Here is a 22,853-nt window from a genome sequence, read left to right on the forward strand (position 1 = left end):
CCTTAAAATAAATTACCAAAATTCACTCGAGAAAAAATAGATAATCTGAGTTTCCAACATCTATTTAAAGAAATTGAAATCATAGTTAAAAACCTACACCAAAGAAATCTTCAGGTCATTATGGCTCATTGGATGAATTCTACGAAGTACTGAAGTAAGAAGAAATACCAGTCCTACACATATTTTCCACACCACAGAATAAGGAATGCCTCCCAGCTCTTTTTTTAATGGTAGCATTACATTAATACCAAAACCAGACAAAAGGAAACTTTCTCAATCTGATAAATCATCTTTTTAAAACCTACACCCAATATTATACTTATTAGTGAAAGATGAAATATTTTGTTTTTTAAAACTGGAAGCAAAGAATCACTGCATGGCTCAGTCAGTTAAGCATCTGCCTTCGGCTTAGGTCATGATCCCAGAGTCCTGGGATCAAGTTCTACTTTGGGTTCCTTGCTTAACAGGGGCCTGCTTCTCCCTCTGGCTGCCTCTCCCCGCTGCTTGTACTCTCCATCTCGCTGACAAATAAGTAAAATCTTAGGAAAAAAAAAAAAAAATGACAAGGAATCTAAAAAAAAAGAAAAAAAGCTTTTAGAAATGAATGAAAGTCTAGCAAATAGAATCCTGGAATTAAGATCAATAAATAAAAAGTATATTTCTATATATTACAAAAAATTGGAATCCAAAATGTTAAAAACTACCATTTACAATAGCACCAAAAATTAAATAGGTATTATTCTAACAAAATATGTTCAGAATCTATATGCTGGAAACTATAAAGAACTGTAAAAGGAATTTTTAAAAAAACTAATTGGAAGGATATATTATTCCTGAATTGGAAGATAATGCTGTCAAGATTCCAGTTCTCCCTGAACTCATCTTAAAGCTTCAACAAAATCCAAATCAAAACTCTGGAGGATTTTTCTGTAAGTACCATGCCCAGGTGGCTCAGTGGGTTAAAGCCTCTGCCTTCAGCTCAGGTCATGATCTCAGGGTCCTGGGATCGAGCCCCACATCGGGCTCTCTGCTCGGCAGGGAGTCAGCTTCCCTTCCTCTCTATCTGCCTGCCTTTCTGCCTACTTGTGATCTCTGTCAAATGCATAAATAAAATCTTTAAAAATAAAAAAATAAAAAATAATAATAATAAATAAATAAAACTTATACTAAAAGGCAGAGAAGCTAGATTGGCCCAAACAATTTTGAAAAGAAGAACAAAGTTGGATTTTTATCTTCTGATTCCAAGAACTACTATAAAGCTACAGCAGTCAAGATAGTGTGGTATTGGCAAAAGGAGAAGAACGTATATCAATGGAAATTGATCCACAAAAATACAGTAAATTAATTTTTCACAAAGGTACAAAAGCTATTTAAATGAAGAAAAGATCATCTTTTTTTAACTAATGGTGCTCGAACAATTATATACCTAAATGCAAATAAAATGAATTCTGCCCTTAAAATTAATTTGAAGTGGGTCATAGACCTAATAATGTAAAATACAAAACTGACGCTTAAAGAAGAAATCATAGGAAGAAAAATTTTTGTGATCTTAGATTAGGCAAAGAGGGGTGCCTGGGTGGCTCAGTGGGTTAAAGCCTCTGCCTTCGGCTCAGGTCATGATCCCAGGGTCCTGGGATCAAGCCCCACATCGGGCTTTCTGCTCAGCGGGGAGCCTGCTTCCCCACCTCTCTCTCTGCCTGCCTCTCTGCCTACATGGGATCTCTATCTGTCAAGTAAATAAATAAAATCTTAAAAAAAAAATTAGGCAAAGTGTTCTCAGATACAACACTAAAAGTACAACCTATATACAGAAGCAAAGATTGATAATTTTTACTTCATTAAAATTTAAAACATGCTTTGCAAAAGATACTATTAAAAGAATGAAAAAGCAAACAGTATTTGCAAATTATACCTGACAAATGACATACTCTGAATATGTACTGAATAATCAAAATTCAACCACAAGAAAACAACCCAACAAAAATGTGGGCAGAGGGTTTAAAGACTTATTTTACCAAATGAGATATATGAATGTCAAATAGCACATGAAAAGATGCTCAACATAATCACCAGGGAAATGCATATTTCCACTACACATTTATTAGAATAACTTTTTTTTTTTTATGGTAATACCACCAGGGTTTGTGGTTGGCTCAGTTGGTAAAGCGTGCAACTCTTGATCTCAGGGTCATGAGTTCAAACCCCATGTGTAATGTAGAGTTTACTTAAATTTTTTTTTTAAAGGTAATGACAATACCAAGTGCTGATGAGCATGCAACTACAACTCCCCAGCACCAATAGCAGATGTGCAAAAAGGGAGACCTGCTTGTGAAGAGGGTTCCACAGTTTCTTACAAAGTTAGATGGACTCTTTTCGTATACCAATAATCTCCTTCCCAGATATTTTACCCAAGTGGAATGAAGACTTATGTTTACACAAAAATCTGCACTTGACTATTAATATAGTTCAGTCAGTAATAGCCAAAAACTGGAAACAACCCTAATACATTTTAATTGTTGGATGGATAAACAAACTAGTTCTTCCATACAGTAAAATAGTATTCAACAATAAAAAAGAACAAGCTAATAATATAACACTTACCTGACTCTAGACATTATGATGAATGAAAGTAATCAACCTTAAAAGTTTTCTATACTGTGATTCCATTTATACGACAGGTTGGAAAATGCAAAACTATAGGAGTGGAAAACATCTGTAGTTGCTAGGGATTGTGGGTGAGAAGGATTGACTACAAAGAAAGAACATCAGGACATTTTTTTGAGGTGATGGAACTTTCTGTATCTTGATTCTGATGGTAGTTGTCACAACTCATTGGACTATATACCAAAAAGTGAGTTTTATTGCATGTAAGTTAAATTTTTTAGAAAGAAAGAAGTTTAACCCTTGTACATAAGACACATCACACTTGGATCCATTTATTCAATTCACAGTTTCACCAATACTGAAATCTCCAGCAGAGCCATACTTGATCCTTAACGCTAAGAATTTCTAGCCCAAGGACTTGAGGTTTGCTTCATCTCTTAATAACTCTGAGATCTCACGTGAGAGAGCCTGAGCTAACTCCTCAAGTATTAGAGAATACGCAAGGAGAGTGGTTCAGCCAGCTTCAGCTGGCCACCGACACCAGATGTGTGAATGAGGCCAACTTGAAACACGCAGCCCCGGTCAGGCCATCAGCAGGTTACAGTTGCATAAGTGACAGCAAGTGAGACTAGCAAAGGAACTGCCCAGCCAAATCCAATCCAAATTGCCAATGCACAGAATCATGAGCAAATAAAATGGTTGTTGATTTAACGACCATGTTTTGGGGTGGTTTGTTACATAACAGTAGATAACTGACAAGAAGCAAATTATATCAGATTCACCATCACCTTAAACTTTTTTTTTTATTTTAGAGGTGTTACAGGAGATCCTTCAGTCTCTGAAAAAAAAAAATTATATCAATAGTTACCACTTCTTATATTAATAATCATATTAAGTAATACTTAATAGATTTCTGTAAATGGTGTTTTCCTGAATTAAGCCTGTGTAATATATTATTCTGGCCATGTCTATAGTAATGTGTTCATCCCCTATAATTCTATTTTAAGAGAGATGTTCGGAAAATTAATATACAGAAAAGCTAAAGATGTGATAAGAGGGCTGAAGGAACTAATAACTTACCGAGGACAGAGAAAGACTAAGGGAGGGGGGGCATTGTGGCTGCTTTTATATATTTGATGGGCTTTTTAAAACCCTGAGTTGTTCCAAAACCAGAAATTGGATTAATATATAGAAGTTAAAGGAAGAAATATTTCAGACTTACTATTAAGAAAGAATTCTCTAAGATGAGCAGTGATCAAAAGTGAAGTGTGCTGCCTCAGAAAGCAGTGAGGTGACCATCATTAGGAATTTTCAAACAAGCTGACTGGTCACATCTTTTTTTTTCTTTTTTTTTAAGGTTTTATTTATCTGACAGAGAGATCACAAGTAGGCAGAGCAGCAGACAGGTGGGGGGAGGGAGAAGCAGGCTCCCCCATGAGCAGAGAGCCCGATGCGGGGCTCAATCCCAGGACACTTGAGTTCATGACCTGAGCAGAAGCCAGAGGCTTAACCCACTGAGCCATCCAGGTGTCCCTGACTGGTCACATCTTAGAGATGCCTTCTGTACTGAGTGTGCAGGTGATTCCTATATACAGTGAGACACTGTACTGGACAATTTCCCTAAAGCTCCTTCAGACTCAGTTTCTTTATTTGGCATCGCAAGATTCATATGTTTTCAACCTTGGACTTTTAAAGTTGCTGGGTTTTTAAATGTAATCAGACTTTTCAGATATGCTGTGATGCAGGTAGCCAAACACAGTTGTTTTCCCTCATAACCTGTAGGAACAGAGACTTATTTTGTTATCTGACACTCAGGCCTCTGCCTTTACAGTGGAATTAGCCTCTCTCTCAAATCATCTACCCCCGGAGGGCTAATTCCATCTTCATCCATTTTAATCTGACGAGGGCATTTGATGTTAACAGATCATACTTTTAAATCCCGTTTGGTTTCCATCACTCTAATAGAGTATGGTTTTTTGTCTTATCTCTGAACTTATTTGATCAAGACAAGTAGAAGGGCACATGGGTGGCTCAATCAGCTAAGGGTCTGCCTTCGGCTCAGGTCATGATCCCAGGGTCCTGGCATTGAGCCCCGCACCAGAGCCCCTGCTCAGAGGAAAGCATTCTTCCCCTTCTCTCTCTCTCTGCCTGCCACTCCCCCTGTGCTCTCTCTTTCTCATTCTCCATATTATAAATAAAAAATCTTTAAAAAGAAACCAATTAGAATGATGATGAAATTAGACACAAAATACATGCCTATGACTTTCCTTTCTCTAGAATGGGCCACCAGAATATATTGGTCCTCCCTTATTTTCACAGGGTGAATGATAAAATGGCTTACAAATAGATAAATTTAAAAGCTGAACTACATTCCTACCTGGTTGGTATTACAAATCATATATGGGGGTTGGTGGGGAAGGATTGTTGTTTTGTTTTGCTTTCCTTAATACAGCAATGCAGTGAAGAACATACCAGAGGTTTCATCAGCTGAATATATAAATGGTCGTAAATTTCCTCGAGTCTCTTTCATGAAATAATCAACGACACTGAAAAGGTTTGGGAGTGTGACCTGTACAAAGAGAGTGAGAGAAGGCTCGGTATCATCCATGTGGAGAGAGTTTTAAAAAGCTTGTGTGAAAAAAAAATTTTTTTAAGATTGATTTTATTGGGGCGCCTGGGTGGCTCAGTGGGTTAAGCTGCTGCCTTCGGCTCAGGTCATGATCTCAGGGTCCTGGGATCGAGTCCCGCATCGGGCTCTCTGCTCAGCAGGGAGCTTGATTCCCCCTCTCTCTCTGCCTGCCTCTCTGCCTACTTGTGATCTCTCTCTGTCAAATAAATAAATAAAATCTTTAAAAAAAAAAAAAAAAAGATTGATTTTATTTATTTGACAGAGACACAGCAAGACAGGAAATATAAGCAGGGGGAGTAGGAAAGGGAGAAGCAGGCTTCCTGCTGAGCAGGGAGCCCGATGCGGGGCTGCATCCCAGGCCCCTGGGACCATGACCTGAACCGAAGGCAGACTCTTAATGACCGAGCCACCTAGGCGCCCCAGGTCATGTGAAATTGAATGAAGATTACTGTGAATTTCCTAATCTTTAGTAAAAACATGTCAATACTTCACTTCAACAAGGTACTGGATGGCCAGTGTTTCCCACCCATGCATTTTTTTTCTCTTTTATAGTATCTAATTCCCTGTTGAAAAATCCCCCCCCCAACCGTGGGATATATTTTGGTGGACAATAATTAGGTACTCTGCAATTCCCTAGTTATTGCATGAGAATGTGACTCAGGCCAGAAAATGCTCCCTTCCTGAAGTCTGAACTTGAGGAGAGGAACCTGGAAGAACAGCAGGTTCCTAATCAGAAGGCTCTCACTAGAACAACAGGAGTTAGGGATGCCACCCGCTCTGCACTCAAAAATCCGCATAATAACTTTTGACTCCTCCCAAAATTAAAGACTAACAACCTACCGTTGACCAGAAGCCTTACCAAATAACGTAGTTAATTGACACATATTTAGTATGTTATACATTATTCTATACTGTATCCTTACAATAAATAAGCCAGAGAAAAGGAAATATTAAGAAAATTCACAGGAGAAGTACATTTAGCAGTACTATTCTGTATTTATCAAAAGAAAAAAAAAAACACATGTAAGTGGACCCATGCATTTATGTTCAAGGGTCAACTGTACAAGTAACTGCTTCCTCGTCCCTGGAGGTCTTCAGCTGTCCAGTCATTTCATGGGTTTTCCTATGTTCTTAAATCTGTCTTTACTTAAGCTAGTTATTTGGTTTCTTCTGTTTGAAACCAAAGAACCCTTAAAGCCAGAGAATTTACCATTTTAACATCTCACTGTAACAGGATAGTTTACTTGGCCAAGAAATGGCTTGCCGCCCCCAAACCAATATTTTTATACAAGTAAAATCAGGCTAAACCTGAATACCCCTGGAATTCATAAAACGTCAACCTGGTTGTGGGCTAAGGGGGGGGAGTGTGAAAGGTGAAAAAACAGTCCAGGCAGTTAACTTTCCTTATATTGGGGCCTGTTCGGGCTAATTACAGAGAAATGAGCCCCGTTCACCAGTCACAGAGGCACCTTCTTCTTCCCTGACTGTTGCTTCCAGTCAGTTGGTTATTTGCGTTATCCTTCAGCAATCTAGTTGTTTGTTTCCTTCATTAGAATTTTTGAAAAAGCCCCAGCAGGCATGGACCTGAGAGCCGAGGAGCTCAGGGAGGCATTTATGGCAAAGAGGGAGGTGAGGAGTATGAGTCATCAGCTGCTCTCCTCTTGGCAAGAGTCACTAGTGCATTCTAAGAAGTAGGGTCTAAACATAAAAAATTCAGGGACGCCTGGGTCGGTTGAGCATTTGCCTTCAGCTCAGGTCATGCAAGATCCAGGGTTGTGGGACTGAGTTCCGTATTAGGCTCCCTCCTCTGTGGAGCCTGCTACTCCCTCTGCCCCCCACTCCCCCTGCTGGTGCGCTCCCTCTCTCCCTCTGACAAATAAAATCTTTGTTTAAAAAAAACAAAACAAAACCACCATAAAAATTCAGCTAGACTGCCCCTTTGTCTATCTGATCAACACAATGGGCTTGAAGAGGCAGAGGCGCTAAGAGCTCAATTTTAAAGATGTTAAAATAAATATCTTCAAGACTCATCAATTCCATTTATGTGATATCACTTCCCCCGTCTAGTCTTCCCACTGCGGCAGCCTAAGATCGCAGAACTATATTCCCTTTTTCTGGCACCTGGACCATAGCTCACATCACTGCATTTTCATTGGTTGAGATGAGTGTAAGTACCAGTTTTCTCACCTGTATCATGGGCATCCCTCGGGGTCACGGTGAAGATTAAATTAAGTGATACATGTAAGTTCCTTAGCTGTCTGCCTAATACCGTGACCTAGTGATTCTATCATGAGCCCCATGGTACTGTTGAGAGGAGTTGCAGACCAAGAAGGGACTGTTTCTTCATGATTATGTTGCTAGTATGAGGGGGATTTCTGAACTTCTGCATGACAGGTATTCGAGGACTAGGCATTCACAGATTTTTTGTCCCCCATTAGAAATAATCACATTGAAATACGTATCATTGGAGGATGGAAAACAGGCATTTAAGAAAAAAATCTTCCCTTCCTGAAAAAATCATATTGATAAAGATTACAGGGAAACAAAAGTAGAAAGAATTGTTAGCAGAGTCTCTCCTGAGCCTCCGATCCACCTGTTCTACCTCACGTCTCCCCCTGGATCTCTGCCACTTTTGGGGCTCCTTCACATGGCTGCTTCTCACCACACTATGTTCCTGGGCAAGGGGTCTGCTTTTCCACCTTTCATTGAATTCTATAAGGTAGATTTGGAAAAAAGCAAGAGAAAATTCCTCAAAAACAAGGAAATAGCTACTTACAGGTTTTTCCAGTTCAATAGTGTAGTTTTTCCCTACACTCATCACTTTGTAGTGCTTGATTCTTGGCATGCTAAAATGAAAAAAAAAAAAAAAAAGTTATTCTCCATTTGAATGTACTATTGGATCAAATCAAACTAAAGTGAATATAAAATATCTCCTCTATAATAAAACCCACATTCCCATTCCTGTAGTTAGGCAAAATATAATAATAACAATGACAAAAATGTAAAAATTTAAAATGGTGGTTTTCATTTTATTTTCCCAGTTCTCTATGTCTGTTTTTGGAGGGGTTATACATTAGGGATACTGAGTCACCGAGTGGGTGATGGATAACAGGAAAAAATCTTGAGTTGAAAATCCTTCAGGCAGAAATTATCATTTTTAAAGCCACTAATTTACAAAGCAGGCAACATTATAATATCCTAAGTAGGTACGTACAAATCAGATTTTTATTCTCTAGATTAAAAGGAAAGTAGAAAGAATTACTGAAAGCAAATTACTTTCTATTCTACGTCATCACTATGCCAATGAGAAATCCCTGAATGGCCATCCTTCCTGCTAGCTCACAGACCACCTTAGATACCTGCTCACTTCAGGCTGACTTAGAGATCTGGAAAATGCTCCGGGAGAAGGTGAGCACAGTAGATGAAGCGTAATGTCTTCCTCTTCTATGGTCACATAGCACTCTAAATTATTACCACCCTGAACACATATTTCATTAACGAGAATTGCTTAAGAACAAGAAGCACAATCTATTCACCTTTGTCTTCCAGCATTAGGCACACAATATTTATGAAACTGAATTTTGAAAATACTACAAGCCCGTCTTATAGTGCTATTGGCTACAATTAATTTATACTGAGAGCAGAAGTAAAAATGTTTGCCCTGAATTCTTTTGATTCACGTGATAACAGTGTCAGGACCAAGAGTTTTTCTAATGTTGAAAAATGTAAAGCATTTATTACTCTGCCATTGGCTTGAAAGAGAAACTAATTGAACATCTGTCCGATTTACAGAAGCGGTCCAAAGCTGTCTGTCAGGTTGAGTTTGTTGTCAGGGTCCCACCTTCTTTATCACCCGTCTCTCCACTTATGGGTCACATTCCTCTAGGACTGAACTACAATTCTTTTCAAGGGACTTTCTCCTCATCTACCATTCTATCCCAATATTCTCTCCATTGAATGTCTTTGGAAAACAGCTAATAATTTTATTCTAGTGTCTTATTCTAGAACTTTACTTTTAAGACATGATATAAAACCTAACTAACCTTATCCCCTCCTAAAAAATAATTAAAAATAAAAAGTATTCTTGATTGCCAGTCCCTCAGGAATCACTAGCAGACTGGTAAAGGAAACATTTTTGGACGAAGGACTTCCAAGTACCTTCTTTTGGAGTGATTGGCTCTGGCTTTATTTTTATCCCTACCTGAAAAAGACTTTGACAATCACATAGTTACTTTTGAAATCTCTCATCCTTAACAATTAAATCTCCTATATTTTTATGAAACAAGTGATTCTTACTCCTTGAAAGACTGACAGAAAGCTTGAAGGGCATGATCTTTATCACCAGAAAGATTGAGGTTCAAATTCTGGTTCTCTGTGTAAGTTCTCAGCCTGCATTTCTTCATCTACAAAATGGAGCTGGTAATCCCATTCCTTTTTTTTTTTTTTTTTTTTTTTTTTTTTTTTTTTTTTTTTTTTTTTTTCACAGGACTGTTGTGAATTAATGTCTGAAAAGTCCTTAGTACAGTATCTTGCACATGTAGACACGCCGCAAATTATAGCTCTTTTTACTGCGTTTTAAATTTATCACTTTAACTTAGTAGCTTCTTTAAGGTTTAGCTGCTTCATTTATAAAACATGGAAAAAACGGTCTCAGTTTTTACTGTGCCTGGAGGAAATGCTTGTCAAGCACCACCTCAGGACCCCCTCATGGTACGCTGGAAGTGATGACAATGATTGTTGTTAGTAAGAACTGTTGTATCATCGTCATCGTTATTCATGACGAAGCTGCGGGAGGAAAAGCAGCAAAGATTTACAGAGTCTCTTGGAACTTTTGACTAAAAGGACTGAGTTCTGGAGCAGAAAGTAAGGTAGAAAAAAAAATTCCGTTGAAGTCGCTTAGGCTTTGAATCTCATTTAAGACCTTTGCTTTTCTTTCATATTTTGTTTTGTTTTTCCCAAGAAATAAAGATAGAAGAAAAAAGGATAAAATTTTCTATACTGAGGTTTCCTGATTATGACCTCAAAAAAAGAAGTAACCTGTCTTTCAACAAGTGTGTGGCCTTAAATGTGATATAAATACATGTATTTAGCTTCTTACCCAAATTTCTGCAAAGGCATTAATGTGGGGTCAGTATTTTCTACTGTTTCCTTGGCTAATGGCTTTCCAAAGTGTATATATATATATATATACTACTAGTTTGCCATGTAGTCATGACAATTTTAAGAAAACAAAGGCCAAACCACTAAGTTTGTTGTAAGAATAGCTCTGTCTTATGAATTCACACACCACTGGGTTGGGTAAAGTGAGGTTATTTTCCATCAGGAGAGGGTCACAAGATAATTGGGCACTGAATAACTTTTGCTTCTTCCCAAGAACTACAGTCTTCCCTCCTACAGCTGCTTTGTTAACTGATGGAGATAATTTTACTTTTTTTTTTTTAAGATTTTATTATTTATTTGACAGACAGAGATCACGAGTAGGCAAGAGGCAGGCAGAGAGAGAGAGAGGGAGAGCAGAGAGCCTGATGAGGGGCTCGATCCCAGGACCCTGGGATCATGACCCAAGCCGAAGGCAGAGGCTTTAACCCACTGAGCCACCCAGGCGCCCCGAGATAATTTTACTTTTAAGCACTGCTCTATAAACTAGTCTGTCCTTTTCAGTTAGTATTTTGCCAGACACACCTAAATTTGCATGGCTGCACATTTCTCCTACAACCTGTAAGAGAATGAGTTGGTTCGGTGGGTTGTTACCCACCTGTGTTCAGGTGCTTCCTAATCGTCTAGATTTTTTGTCTAAGTCTTTACATTAAGCTCTACAGTCTAACATGGTAACATTCTACTATTCTCTATAACGGTTACCCTGTTAAACAGAAGATATGAAATCTAGGCTTCTAAAAGTTCTCTTTTGAGGGAACCTGGGTGGCTCAGTTGGTTGGGCATCTGCCTTCACCTCAGGTCATGATCCCAGAGTCCTGGGGTTGAGTCCCACATCGGGCTCCCTGCTCAGCAGGCAGCCTGCTTCTCCCTCTCCCTCTCTCCCTGCTTGTGTTCCCTCCGTGTGTCTCTCTGTCAAATAAATAAATAAAATATTTTTAAAAAAAATATGAAGTTTTGTGGGGAGGAAGATTCGTTTAAAAAATGTTATGTTTTTAGGACCATCAGTTGTACAAAAGCATGAATTTTTAAATGAATTCAAAATGGAAGTGATTTTACTAAAATTACAATTCTAGAAGTTTGATATGAATTTCTTTGCCAGGCTCTTTCTTGGGAGTTTAAATATAGCTTAAATACCATAGAGATATAAGTAAAAACTATGACGGTCAGATCATATCCTAAGTATAGAAACTCACTGCATTCGGTCAAAAACCACATCGACATCAGAAAGCGCTGTTATTTCTGATAGCTCACGTTTACAGAAAATAAGGTGCAAAAGCTGGGCTAATTTAGACCATCTTAAAAAGATCAGGTTGCTATTGTGCAGAAAATATGTGGTCTTTAAAGAGTCATTAGGTCTCAGGGACTTTGTTCATTTCATACAGAATAATAATGCAGGGTTCACATGCTAATGGATCAAACACTCAATCTAACCAAGAAAAATGAGGGGGAAAAAGCTTATCACTCCCTTGTGTGATTTACCTTTCCAGCAGTTAAATTTCTTTTTAAAAACAAAATCTAAGAAATGGATTTTAATTCCGTTTTATATGCTCTTAAGTTTTAAAGGCATACTCAATTCAATTTCCTAAAACCCTGAAAAAGAATAAGCTCCTTGACCAGAATGTACTCAACAGAAAAATTCACTGTTTGCCCAGCGTTTCTTCTAAGCTCACTTATATGTGAGGGCAGTCACAATTTTTATTTCTTTTGGATTTATTTCGAAAGAGCCAATTGAATTATAAAGCAAGTAAAATTGAGTAATCTGTGATATTCTACCATATTAGCTGAAAATATATTAACTCCAAATGTCAGTCTTTATAATAAAAAATAATAAAACAACAAGAAGGTTAAGTTGACATAGGTATTCATTATGGAAAATCAAGCACATATACTCACACAAAGAGCTCTCTCACTTCACACACAGAACCGGGACCTGATCTGCCTCTGACACTCTTGCTGTCCATTCAGGGCACACGTCTGGTGTCTAAAGATGAGTTTCTGTTTATATGGAGTAACTGGCAAGTGAGGAAGCTTGTTGGACCATGGTGCGTTATAATTACTTTCTTTTTACTGCCTCCATCCATTGTCAGTGTCTTCATATTTAATATATTTAGAATTACTGATATTTATAGTGGACTGACTGGTAAACAGATGCACCGACAGATATGTTACAGCTAAAATAATTCATGGAATATTACCCCCAGAAAGAATAGCAAATTAAAGAGTCAAAGTTCTGGTTATGCTTTTATATGAAAGATAATTACTTACTGAACATTTTCACTTAGGACAAAAAATGTCCTATTGTTTTAATTTTATCATCATTTGTCAAAGTGTTAATAACGTGGAGTGCTTGTTTATTGACATGCAAGATTTCAAAGACTCAGAGCTGGAAAGGACCTTAGCAGATCCAACCACCTTAGCTACATGGAAAAATCAACTATTGCATGTAAGTATTTCTGACTTCATCAAAGGTAAACCATTTTACCAGAAAGAAATTCTTAACCTTGACAAGAGGCTCCAAGTTGTCCTTTATATGGATGTCAATTATGTCACTTCTTCATGCATCACAGTCCAGTGGCCTCTTGTGTCGTTCAGAGTATATAACTGTCCCTCAGCGACACGCATGACTCAGAGCGATCACTCGCTCCCCCACCGCTGGAATCTCGTAGGCACTGGTTGCCTGCTCACTGCATTGCAATCACAGGGAACTCTTTTTGTTTTTGAACAAACAGAGCCTTCTCCTGTCTCTAGGAGAGAAGTGCTGTTGTTGCCCAAAGTGCTCTTGTCCTAGATACTGGCTTGGTTTGTTCCCTCACTTCCTTCAGGGCCCTGCTTAAATGTTAGCCAATAAAGGAGGCCTTCTGTATTAAAACAATAGCAATCGGAAAATGTTTCTCTATAAATCATCTCTGAGTGTTCCCATCTCCCTCATCCTATTTAATTTTCTTCCATAGTCCTTATTACTATACATATGATTATTTTTAAGATTTTATTTAATTATTTGACAGACAGAGATCACAAGTAGGCAGAGAAGCAGGCAGAGAGAAAGGAGGAAGCAGGCTCCCCGCTGAGCAGGACCCTGGGATCATGACCTGAGCCAAAGGCAGAGGCTTAACCCGCTGAGCCACCCGGGTGCCCCTACATATGATTTTTCAGTTATGCATTTATTTACAGTCCATGTTGCCTTACAAGAATGCAAACTCCTTACATGGTTGTTTTGTTCACTACTCCATCCTCAGTGTCTAGAATATCACTTGTTCTCATAATAGTCGTTCAATAAAGATGTGTGAAGTGAATGAATGAGTAAGAGAATTATACCCAGGATCAAAGTAATTTGCCCATTCTTCCTACTGCAGATGTTAGCCTTGGCTCTGCTTCTATAACATTCTCTCCCTTTTCTTATGTTTGTATTTTTAGCCCCAACAGAACACATAGCAGGTGGTGATCTTGTGCAACTTTGCTTTCTAAAGTGATACCATGCTTTTAACAATTCCATACTTTTTTAAATTAAACATACTCTATCTCCTGCCGGATAGTGATGGAGTAGCTTTTGCTGTCACTACCAGGTCTCAGGATCATATTTCCCAAAGAAGGGTTCTTCTCAAGCATCTCAGTTGCTTCTTTTCGGGACACAGTATAAAAACATCTACAGAGGTGAGACAAAAACAAACAAAAAAAAAAGCCATAGGATTTTTTTTTTTTAACTGATGAAGATCATTACTTTGAAAAATGCTACAAAACTAATCCTAAGAGCTGCAGTTATTAACTTTTCTTAATTCCTGACTTTATTATTATAATTACAATTGTATAATTACTGTTATTACAATCCTGGCCACTATTAAATACACTTTATGCTTAACGCCTTTACTCCCTCGTCCCTCCAAACCTCTTTCTTTAACCAAAGAAGACCTGAAAAGTTATCTGGTAGTCAGTATGTAATCACCAGTGTCATCTAAAAATCTAAGATAAGAATTAATACTATATCCCCAGTTCTTAGTCTCAGTTTATAATAAGCTCTTGCAAAAATAATATTTATTGGTGGTTTCTCTTCAGGGACACAAAGCCTTTCTTTATATGTTTCTCTTGTATGGTCTGTTTTAACTAACTGGTATTTAAGGGTATGTCTGAATTCACTCCCTTGGGTATAATATGACATTCTAATGGCATTGGTGTTATTTTTAGTGTGTAACATTTTTAAGAAAGCCCTTCCCATTTTTATAGTAAATATTGTGGTCAGTGAAAGGTCTGTTTTATCAACAGAGAAATATCTGGCAGGATATGCCATGCCCTGAAATGTTAACAGTGAGTATGTCTGACTGGTAAGACAAAGAATGATTTTCACGTTCTTTTTATCTGGCTGTAATAGATGCATAGTCCTTGTATGGAGGAAAAGAGAAAAAGAAGCAGTCTCTGTGACTTCTAACCCATCAGTCCATCAGATGTCACTGGTTTCAGTCGAATGTGATGGTAGGCAGGTTTCGGCAAGTATGGGGCAGCTAGACTACATGTGAGAAGCTGACGCCACGGGTGGTACCAGGACAAGATTCCTGGACAAGAAGACCACAGTTCCAGGAGGAAAGACCTCACCATCTTAGTCACAATTTACAGCAAGTTAAGAGTAGAAAATAAAAGTGTTGCTGACTTGGGCCTGTCTGTGCCTCTTCATTTCCCCAACACCACCTTACACGTTTTACACTTGGCCTTCCTCAAGTACAAGTTCAGTGACCACTCAGTGACAGGACAAGTGAATAGAACATTCACAGACTTCAAATTCTTGGATATAATTTTCCGACAGAAAAATCAGTCCATCATGGAGTTGCATGGTGGGGGGAAAAAAAAATCTTTTCCTTCTTTCTACACAGCAGTTTTTATTTAGGTTTGAGCTTCGGGAAAAAATATTCAGTGTAGAGGTGTGGGTGGATCGGGGTTTCCTGTGTGGTCAGAGGTTGGCCCCAACCTACATTTCGCTTCTTGTTGATCATGACACGGAAGAGGAACTGTGGCATCTCCTCAGAGATGTAATGTTCATCCACAAGACAGCTTACTGTCCCCGCTAGAATGAGGTCAAGGGCTCACTCTCTTTGATAATCAGAAATTAACATTAACAATCGAGGGACAAACCCCAGAGTGGGCGGTGCACTTACGCTGGCATAGGGCTCAGTACATCTGCATAATCTTCGGTCGGTTCCTTCTTTTCCACAGCTGAGCTCGGGGTCTGCTCTGTCTCAATCCTCCTTTTTCTCTCTCTCTCTAGGACTTCGTGCAGTCGGATTACTTGCCCGGGGAGGAGGGACACGTGTTGGGGAACTGACAGCTGAAACCAAAGACAGCAGTAGGCAAACAAGGCCAGCGGGATGACTGACTGGTGTTAGCGACAAGACCGCTGGGGCTCTCAGGGGCTTCAGTTACCTAATACAGATGGAGGGACAGAATCATGCACAGGGGATCTTGGTGTCTTCACTGCCTCCAAACCAACCAAGGAGCTCTAACCTGTGCATGGTACCCAGTCTTCCCAGAAGTGTTCCTTTTAGCCTGGCACACAGCGCGGTAGACCCGCCTCGCGCTACAGGCTACTTCAAGTAACGACTGACTCTCCTTGTTCCTGCTGAGTTCACTAGTTCTTGCCGCCCGGGAAATCCCAGAGCACCTGCAAGGCGCCGTGTTCTCCCACAGCTAACCTGGGATTAGCTCCCCCAGCCACTCTACAGCACGGAGTAGAAATGGAACTCTTCATTAGATGACTGAGAATGGGTAGCCGGAGGTCCATATTCTGGTGTTTTTGTGTGTCTATTTCAAACTGACATTCACACATTAGGATTATGATACTACCCTACTTCATTTGGTTTTTGACCTTTTCTGGAGACATATTTTGGATTGAGCAATCTATGCCCTCCTGATATTCATACCCCGGGTTTACATCTCCTTATGACCTATTTACATGTTCTTATTAATCCTATTGTTTCTATCTTATATATATGCATATATATGACATTTGAAATAAAAACATAATAAGGGTATACAATCAAAAAGTTACTCTTCTGAATAACTAAACTAATAATCAGTAAAGTTATTTCCTTATATACCAATCCAGAAAAAAATAATAGAATGAGGTGGGGAGCGTCTGGGTGGCTCAGTGGGTTAAAGCCTCTGCCTTCAGCTCAGGTCATGTTCCCAGGGTCCTGGGATCGCGTCCCGCATCGGGCTCTCTGCTCAGCGGGGAGTCTGCTTTCCCCTCTCTCTCTGCTCTGCCTTTCTGCCTACTTGTGATCTCTCTCTCTGTGTCAAATAAATAAATAAAATCTTAAAAAAATAATAGAATGAGGTGAAACAAATGAAAAACTATTGCTTATTCATGACCTATTACGTCCCAAGCATGGGGTCATTCCAAATCCTCACAGCAATACTATAATAAAGATATTGTTATCTTTACTCCACAAGTAGAAAAAAAAAAGTTCAGAAAGATTAAATAACTAGTCCAGGGTCACACAGCTAGAAAGTTGTGGGCTCAACCTCCATTTTATTTAATTCAAAAGCAAATTCTCTGCTCTTTTAACTACAATCTGTGTTTGTCAAGCTTCTGGTAAAGTTCTCCTCTAACAATAGCAAGGTGTGAATATACACGGAGTGTTCAGGGAACACAATAAAAAACAACATTTAGGGGCGCCTGGGTGGCTCAGTGGGTTAAAGCCTCTCCCTTCGGCTCAGGTCATGATCTCAGGGTCCTGGGATCGAGCCCCGCATCAGGCTCTCTGCTCCACAGGGAGCCTGCTTCCTCCTGTCTCTCTCTCTCTGCCTGCCTCTCTGTCTACTGGTGATCTCTGTCTGTCAAATAAATAAATAAAATCTTTCAAAAAAATTTACAGAATACAAAATTAAATAATAATAATTTTTCTTCTCTTGGAAGTTCAGGTGAGTTGTATTTTGTATTCTAAATATATCTATGCACACGTTAATATGAAAACAATGCTTTTTATCCTTACCTCAAAAAAAAAGCTAAGAACATTTTTTTTCCCCAAAGTAATTAGTGTGTCAGGAAGATGCACCCCAAGGCTTTCCTGTGGTTTTAGTGTTCTCCTTCATACAACTCACATGCCCTTGGAGGACTTGGATCCCTGTGTAAGAAGGGCCATGCCACAAAATGTCTCTTTTCCACAACACTGATTCCATTTACCCAAGAGTTTCTTCCCCGTCACAAGTCCGCATGCCTTTCACATCTTCAGCCAGCCCCCTCTTCTAGCCTCCTGTGACTTCCCTGCATAGGGAAGTCCAACTTTTACCTGTTGTTGGCTGCCCTGAAGAACCAGCATCTATCATCTCGGTCAAGTGCGGTGTGTATTTCGTGGGACTGCAAAGCCTTCACTTAAGAGCTAGCTTTGGACAGCGTCTGGATTTAACTGACTGTAATAAACATACAAAGTTTTCTTCTCCTCTAAAAGTATCAGAACATGGTTCTCTTTCCGGGGCTGGCTCTCAAAGACCCTCACATTTATAAGACAGTCACTACAGTATCTTCATTTAAAATAATGGTGGCTATAGATATTAGCATTAGAAAGGGCCACTGTGTCAAGGCCCTGTTTACTTTCTACATAACAATCATCACAGTTTTAATTCATCTTGTTCATTTTCTTTTTTTTTTTTTTTAGATTTTATTTATTTATTTGATAGAGATCACAAGTAGGCAGAGAGGCAGAGGGGGGAAGCAGGCTGGCTCCCCACTGAGCAGAGAGCCCAATATGGGGCTCGATCCCAGGACCCTGAGATCATGACCTGAGCCGCAGGCAGAGGCTTTAACCCACGGAGCCACCCAGGTGCCCCTATCTTGTTCATTTTCTTTCTTCCTTTCCATCCACCTGATAAAAATATAAATTTCATGAGTAAGTGTAAGGGTTTATATCTCCTCTTTTCGGTTCTTGTATCTTTGACCTTTTTCACTCTGTATGGTTCATAGCCAGTGTCCAGTAAATAGTTGCTGAATTTATGAATCAGTCAAAAGTAAGGTCTTTCCTACGTACCTCTGTTACTGTAAGAATGAAGCCTCTCCATTCTTCCCCACTTTCTGTGTTCTCTGTCTAAAGAGGAAGACAAAAGACAAAGACAAAAGAAGAAAAGACATGAATGTAAACATTCATACTTTGAATTACTTCAAATAATTTTATAATTTCATACAATTATTTTCTAAGTCTCAAAACCCAGCAAGATTGACAGAATGCATATTCAAAGCACATTGTTTTAAAGATTTTATTTATTTATTTTTCAGAGGGAGAGCGAGCACAGGCAGACAGAGTGGAAGGCAGAGTAAGAGGGAGAAGCAGGCTCCCCGCGGAGCAAGGACTCGATCAAGGACTCTAGGATCATGACCTGAGCCGAAGGCAGCTGCTTAACCAACTGAGCCACCCAGGCGTCCCGAAGCACATTGTTTTAAAAAGTTACTTGTAATTTTTTAAAGCACTTTAGTCAAAAGGAAGAAACAAATCATTTTCCTTTTTGCTTAAAACTGTTAATGTGCATTTGTTATGAAATTTCAATACTATTTTCTTTCGTCACAAGTATATAGTTATGAGCTGTTTGCTCACTCAACAAGTAAAATTATACAAACTTACTTAACTCCAAAAAATGTAAATGTTAGGACACTTATTTCCACAATATGTCAATTAGTGGTCCCCCCCATCCCCCGCCACTGGTATTTAACACTGACTGGCTTTAAGTTTGGTGCAACTGGGTAAGACCAATGTAGTTTTTTTAAGGAGATTTTTAAGGAAAATTTTCTAGTTCTTAACTCTAAATACTAGTAATGCAGCCAATATTTGTTAAGTACTTCTACATGGCAGCTCTAAATACTTCCATGTATTAACTGATTTAATCTTCATGGCAACTTGCAAAAGTTTTAAAATTTTTATTTTGTGGATTTGCTCATTTAGCATATTTATTGAGTACCTTTAAGTTCTAGACACTGTTCTAGGTACTGGTTGGCATCAGAGAACAAAACAAAAATCCTTGTTCTGATGAAATTTGGGGTCTATCAAGGAATAATAAGTCATAAATATAATTGTGAGTAAATGGTATAGCTTCAGAAGGAATTAAATGGGAGACTAAAATGTGTAGCAGTGTAAAAGACCTTGGGAATGTCTTGAGGGGTTGGGACAGGAAAAGGATTGTAATGTTAATAAAGCAGTCCAGGCAGATCTCAGTAAGAGGGTTACATCTGAGTAAAGACTTACTTCTGGATGAAGAAACCAAGGCACGAAGAGGTTAAGTGACTTACCTATGATTACACAGCTAATGAATAAAATGAAATCAACCCTAGGTATCTGACTCCAATCTTGTGTTCTTAACCACCACATCAGAATCATGTGCGAAGCTTCTTAAGACAAAGATTCTGAGGCTCAGGGTTAGGGGCAGGGCCTAGATTTCCTAAGTAAAATTATTTCTAGTCCAGGGGCACCTGGGTGGCTCAGTGGGTTAAAGCCTCTGCTTTTGGCTCAGGTCATGGTCCCAGGGTCCTGGGATCGAGCCCCACATCGGGCTCTCTGCTCAGCAGGGAGCCTGCTTCCCTCTCTCTCTATCTGCCTCTCTGCCTCTTTGTGATCTCTGTCTGTCAAATAAATAAAATCTTAAAAAAATTATTTCTAGTCCAGTAGTGCTTTTATTTGTGTGAATACATTGCAAGATCCCCAGTGGAGGCCTGACACCCCAGATGGCACTGAACACTATATATACACCATGTTTTTTTCCTATAGGTACATACCTATGATAAAGTTTCATTTATAAATTAGACACAGTAAGAGATTAACAACAATAATGTAATAAAACAATTATAACAATAGTCTGTAATAAAAGTTCTGTGAATGTGATCTTTCTCTCAAAATATCTTATTGTACTGGGGTGCCTGGGTGGTTCAGTCCAGTAAGCGTTCAGTTCTTGATTCTGGCTCAGGTCGCGGGAGGTCACGGATCCAGCCTGGCATCAGGCTCCCCGTCAGTGTGGAATCTCCTTGAGGTTCTCTCTCTCCTCTCCTTCCCCTCCCCCCACTCGTGCTTTCTCTCTCTTTCAAAACACATAAATAAAATCTTAAAAAACAATCTTATTGTACTCTACTCACCCATCTCCTTGTGATGATATGAGCTGATAGAATACCTAGGTGAGGAAAAGCTATGAATGACATGGGCACTGTGACGGAGTGGTGGGCTACTACGGACCCTCTGATAACAGGCCAGAAGGAGGATCACCTGCTCCCGGACCACAGCTGACCACAGGTCACTGCAATCACTTCAAGTGGAGACTATGGTTCTGTGACGCTCATGACCAGAGCTCGCAGGACCAACTCCAACATCTTATTCAACGACAAGGCATTCTCTTTATGCTATTACTATAGTTGTTGGTTGATTTTAATGGGCTCACTTTGAATGTCCATTAAGAAAAACATTTTTTCTATGGAAGTTCTGGGTGTACAGTGACGACTTTAACAAACGAGATCTCTGCTCCTGTGAGGTTTAGAGTTAGATGAGTTGAATACCATATTTCACTGTGTCTATCTAGCACACAGTTCTTTTTGGAGTTTTCCTAACTGTAACAATAATGTCCTTCACCATTTTTTTCCTTTTCTAATACGGAATCCAGTCCAGGATCACACATCGCATATAGTCGTCACACTCCAATTTCCAAAATTGCCAACAGGTGTCCAGTGTTCCTTTGGCTTTTCTTACAGTGGTATTTTTGAAGACTATAGGCCAATTGCCTTGCAAAATTTGTCTCGATTTGTGAAATATGGGTTTTTCTAATTTAGTGGTTCCCAACATGTATCGTGTTGGACGTGTCTCAGATTCATCTGGGGAGTTGGTGAATGTCAATTCAAGAACAACTTTTTAAAAACACCAGATGGCATCCCTGACTTTGTTGGAGGACAGAAGTATATGGTTTCAACGTGCTTGTATACTAAACAAGGGAACATGCCCTTTCAAATCCCTATTTAGAAAACTGCAGTTTTTGGCAAAAGGCAAGAAATATTAACCAAGTATGAGACTTGGCAGCTCCTCTTAGAATTCCTCTTTATCTCAGCCACTGGGTTGTGCAGCGGCCAGTGCTATTTATAACTACAACTTGTTTCCAACTAAATGCTTCTTACTCACCTTCAGTTGCACTTCCTCTTTTGGCAAAACAAGGGTGAATTTTGCACAATTCTTTACAGTTGAATTCTGGTCCGTAAGACATGTGAGGTCTATTAGGTCTAACTTGTCAACATACTGCAAAGAGAAAGGCAATCTCATTAAATTATTTCATGGGTAACATGCATTAGGTCTGGCAGGCAGGAATAGAAGAAATCTCTTCCCTTGAGCCGATTTGTATCTTGCACGACATCCTGGTTTTCAGCTGGGCGTTGCGACCCTTCTGAACCGAGAGGGCGTCGGGAAAATGTATTATGTGGCAGTGTGCTGGACCTGACTCATACAGGTTCAAAAAAGCTAATTTTTGGGGCGCCTGGGTGGCTCAGTGGGTTAAGCCGCTGCCTTCAGCTCAGGTCATGATCTCAGGGTCCTGGGATCGAGTCCCACATCGGGCTCTCTGCTCGGCAGGGAGCCTGCTTCCTCCTCTCTCTCTGCCTGCCTCTCTTCCTGCCTCTCTGCCTACTTGTGATCTCTCTCTCTGTCAAATAAATAAATAAATAAATCTTTTAAAAAAAATTTATTAAAAAAAAAAAAAAAAAAAAAGCTAATTTTTTATTTTTAGGAATTTTGCAAGCCAGTCACTAAACACAGCCTTTATTAAGAATTAAATGATATGGGCGCCTGGGTGGCTCAGTGGGTTAAGCCACTGCCTTCGGCTCAGGTGATGATCTCAGAGTCCTGGGATCGAGTCCCACATCGGGCTCTCTGCTCAGCGGGGAGCCTGCTTCCTCCTCTCTCTCTCTGCCTGCCTCTCTGCCTACTAGTGATCTCTCTCTGTCAAACAAATAAATAAAATATTTTTTAAAAAAAGAATTAAATGATATAAACATAATCTATTTTAAAACAAAGGTAATCAAATTCAAAACTCATTATTTTCCAATTATATTACTGAATAGTATTCCTGCTACACTCTGGAGGTTGTTGACACCTACACCTCTATTTGATGGAAATGCCATCTAATGGTGCACTACTGTACGCTTCTTCCCAACTCATTGAGATCACACTGATATGTTGAAATCAGCTATGATGGTGGAAGTATTTACATCCTGGAAATTGGCAGATCTTACAAATTAGGGCTTGATCTACTCTTTTGTTAGTTGTCCTAAGGGCCAGCAAAAAAAAAATTTTTTTTTCCCCTGCAGAGGCTAGGTAGAAAATGCATCTGGATTTGTGGACCACATAGAGTCTCTGTTGCAAATTCCCATAGCTGTTGTTGTTTTAATATTTGGAAACGGTCAAAAATATCCTTAGCTCATAGACTGTACCAAGTCAGGCCACTGGCTAGATTGGGCTCAAGGGTCACA

General features: G+C 39.3%; 1 protein-coding gene across 3 annotated transcripts in view; it reads right to left on the reverse strand.

Annotated features, from left to right (window-relative positions):
- Positions 1–2,911: 2,911 nt before the first annotated feature.
- Positions 2,912–22,853, reverse strand: part of STAP1 (signal transducing adaptor family member 1) — a 33,624-nt gene continuing 13,682 nt past the window's right edge. For 2 of the 3 annotated variants that reach the window (XM_059160175.1, XM_059160166.1), the window contains 7 exons: positions 21,514–21,627; positions 18,400–18,456; positions 15,532–15,701; positions 13,905–14,033; positions 8,010–8,079; positions 5,077–5,173; positions 2,912–3,442 (listed from right to left, as the gene is read on the reverse strand). In XM_059160175.1, coding sequence (XP_059016158.1) covers positions 3,408–3,442; positions 5,077–5,173; positions 8,010–8,079; positions 13,905–14,033; positions 15,532–15,701; positions 18,400–18,456; positions 21,514–21,627 — 672 coding nt within the window. In that variant the 3' untranslated portion in view covers positions 2,912–3,407. The remainder of the gene's footprint in view (positions 3,443–5,076; positions 5,174–8,009; positions 8,080–13,904; positions 14,034–15,531; positions 15,702–18,399; positions 18,457–21,513; positions 21,628–22,853) is intronic. The other variant, XM_059160185.1, reaches the window with a different exon arrangement.

This window comes from Mustela lutreola, chromosome 1, assembly GCF_030435805.1.
Source record: "Mustela lutreola isolate mMusLut2 chromosome 1, mMusLut2.pri, whole genome shotgun sequence".
NCBI lineage: Eukaryota > Metazoa > Chordata > Mammalia > Carnivora > Mustelidae > Mustela > Mustela lutreola.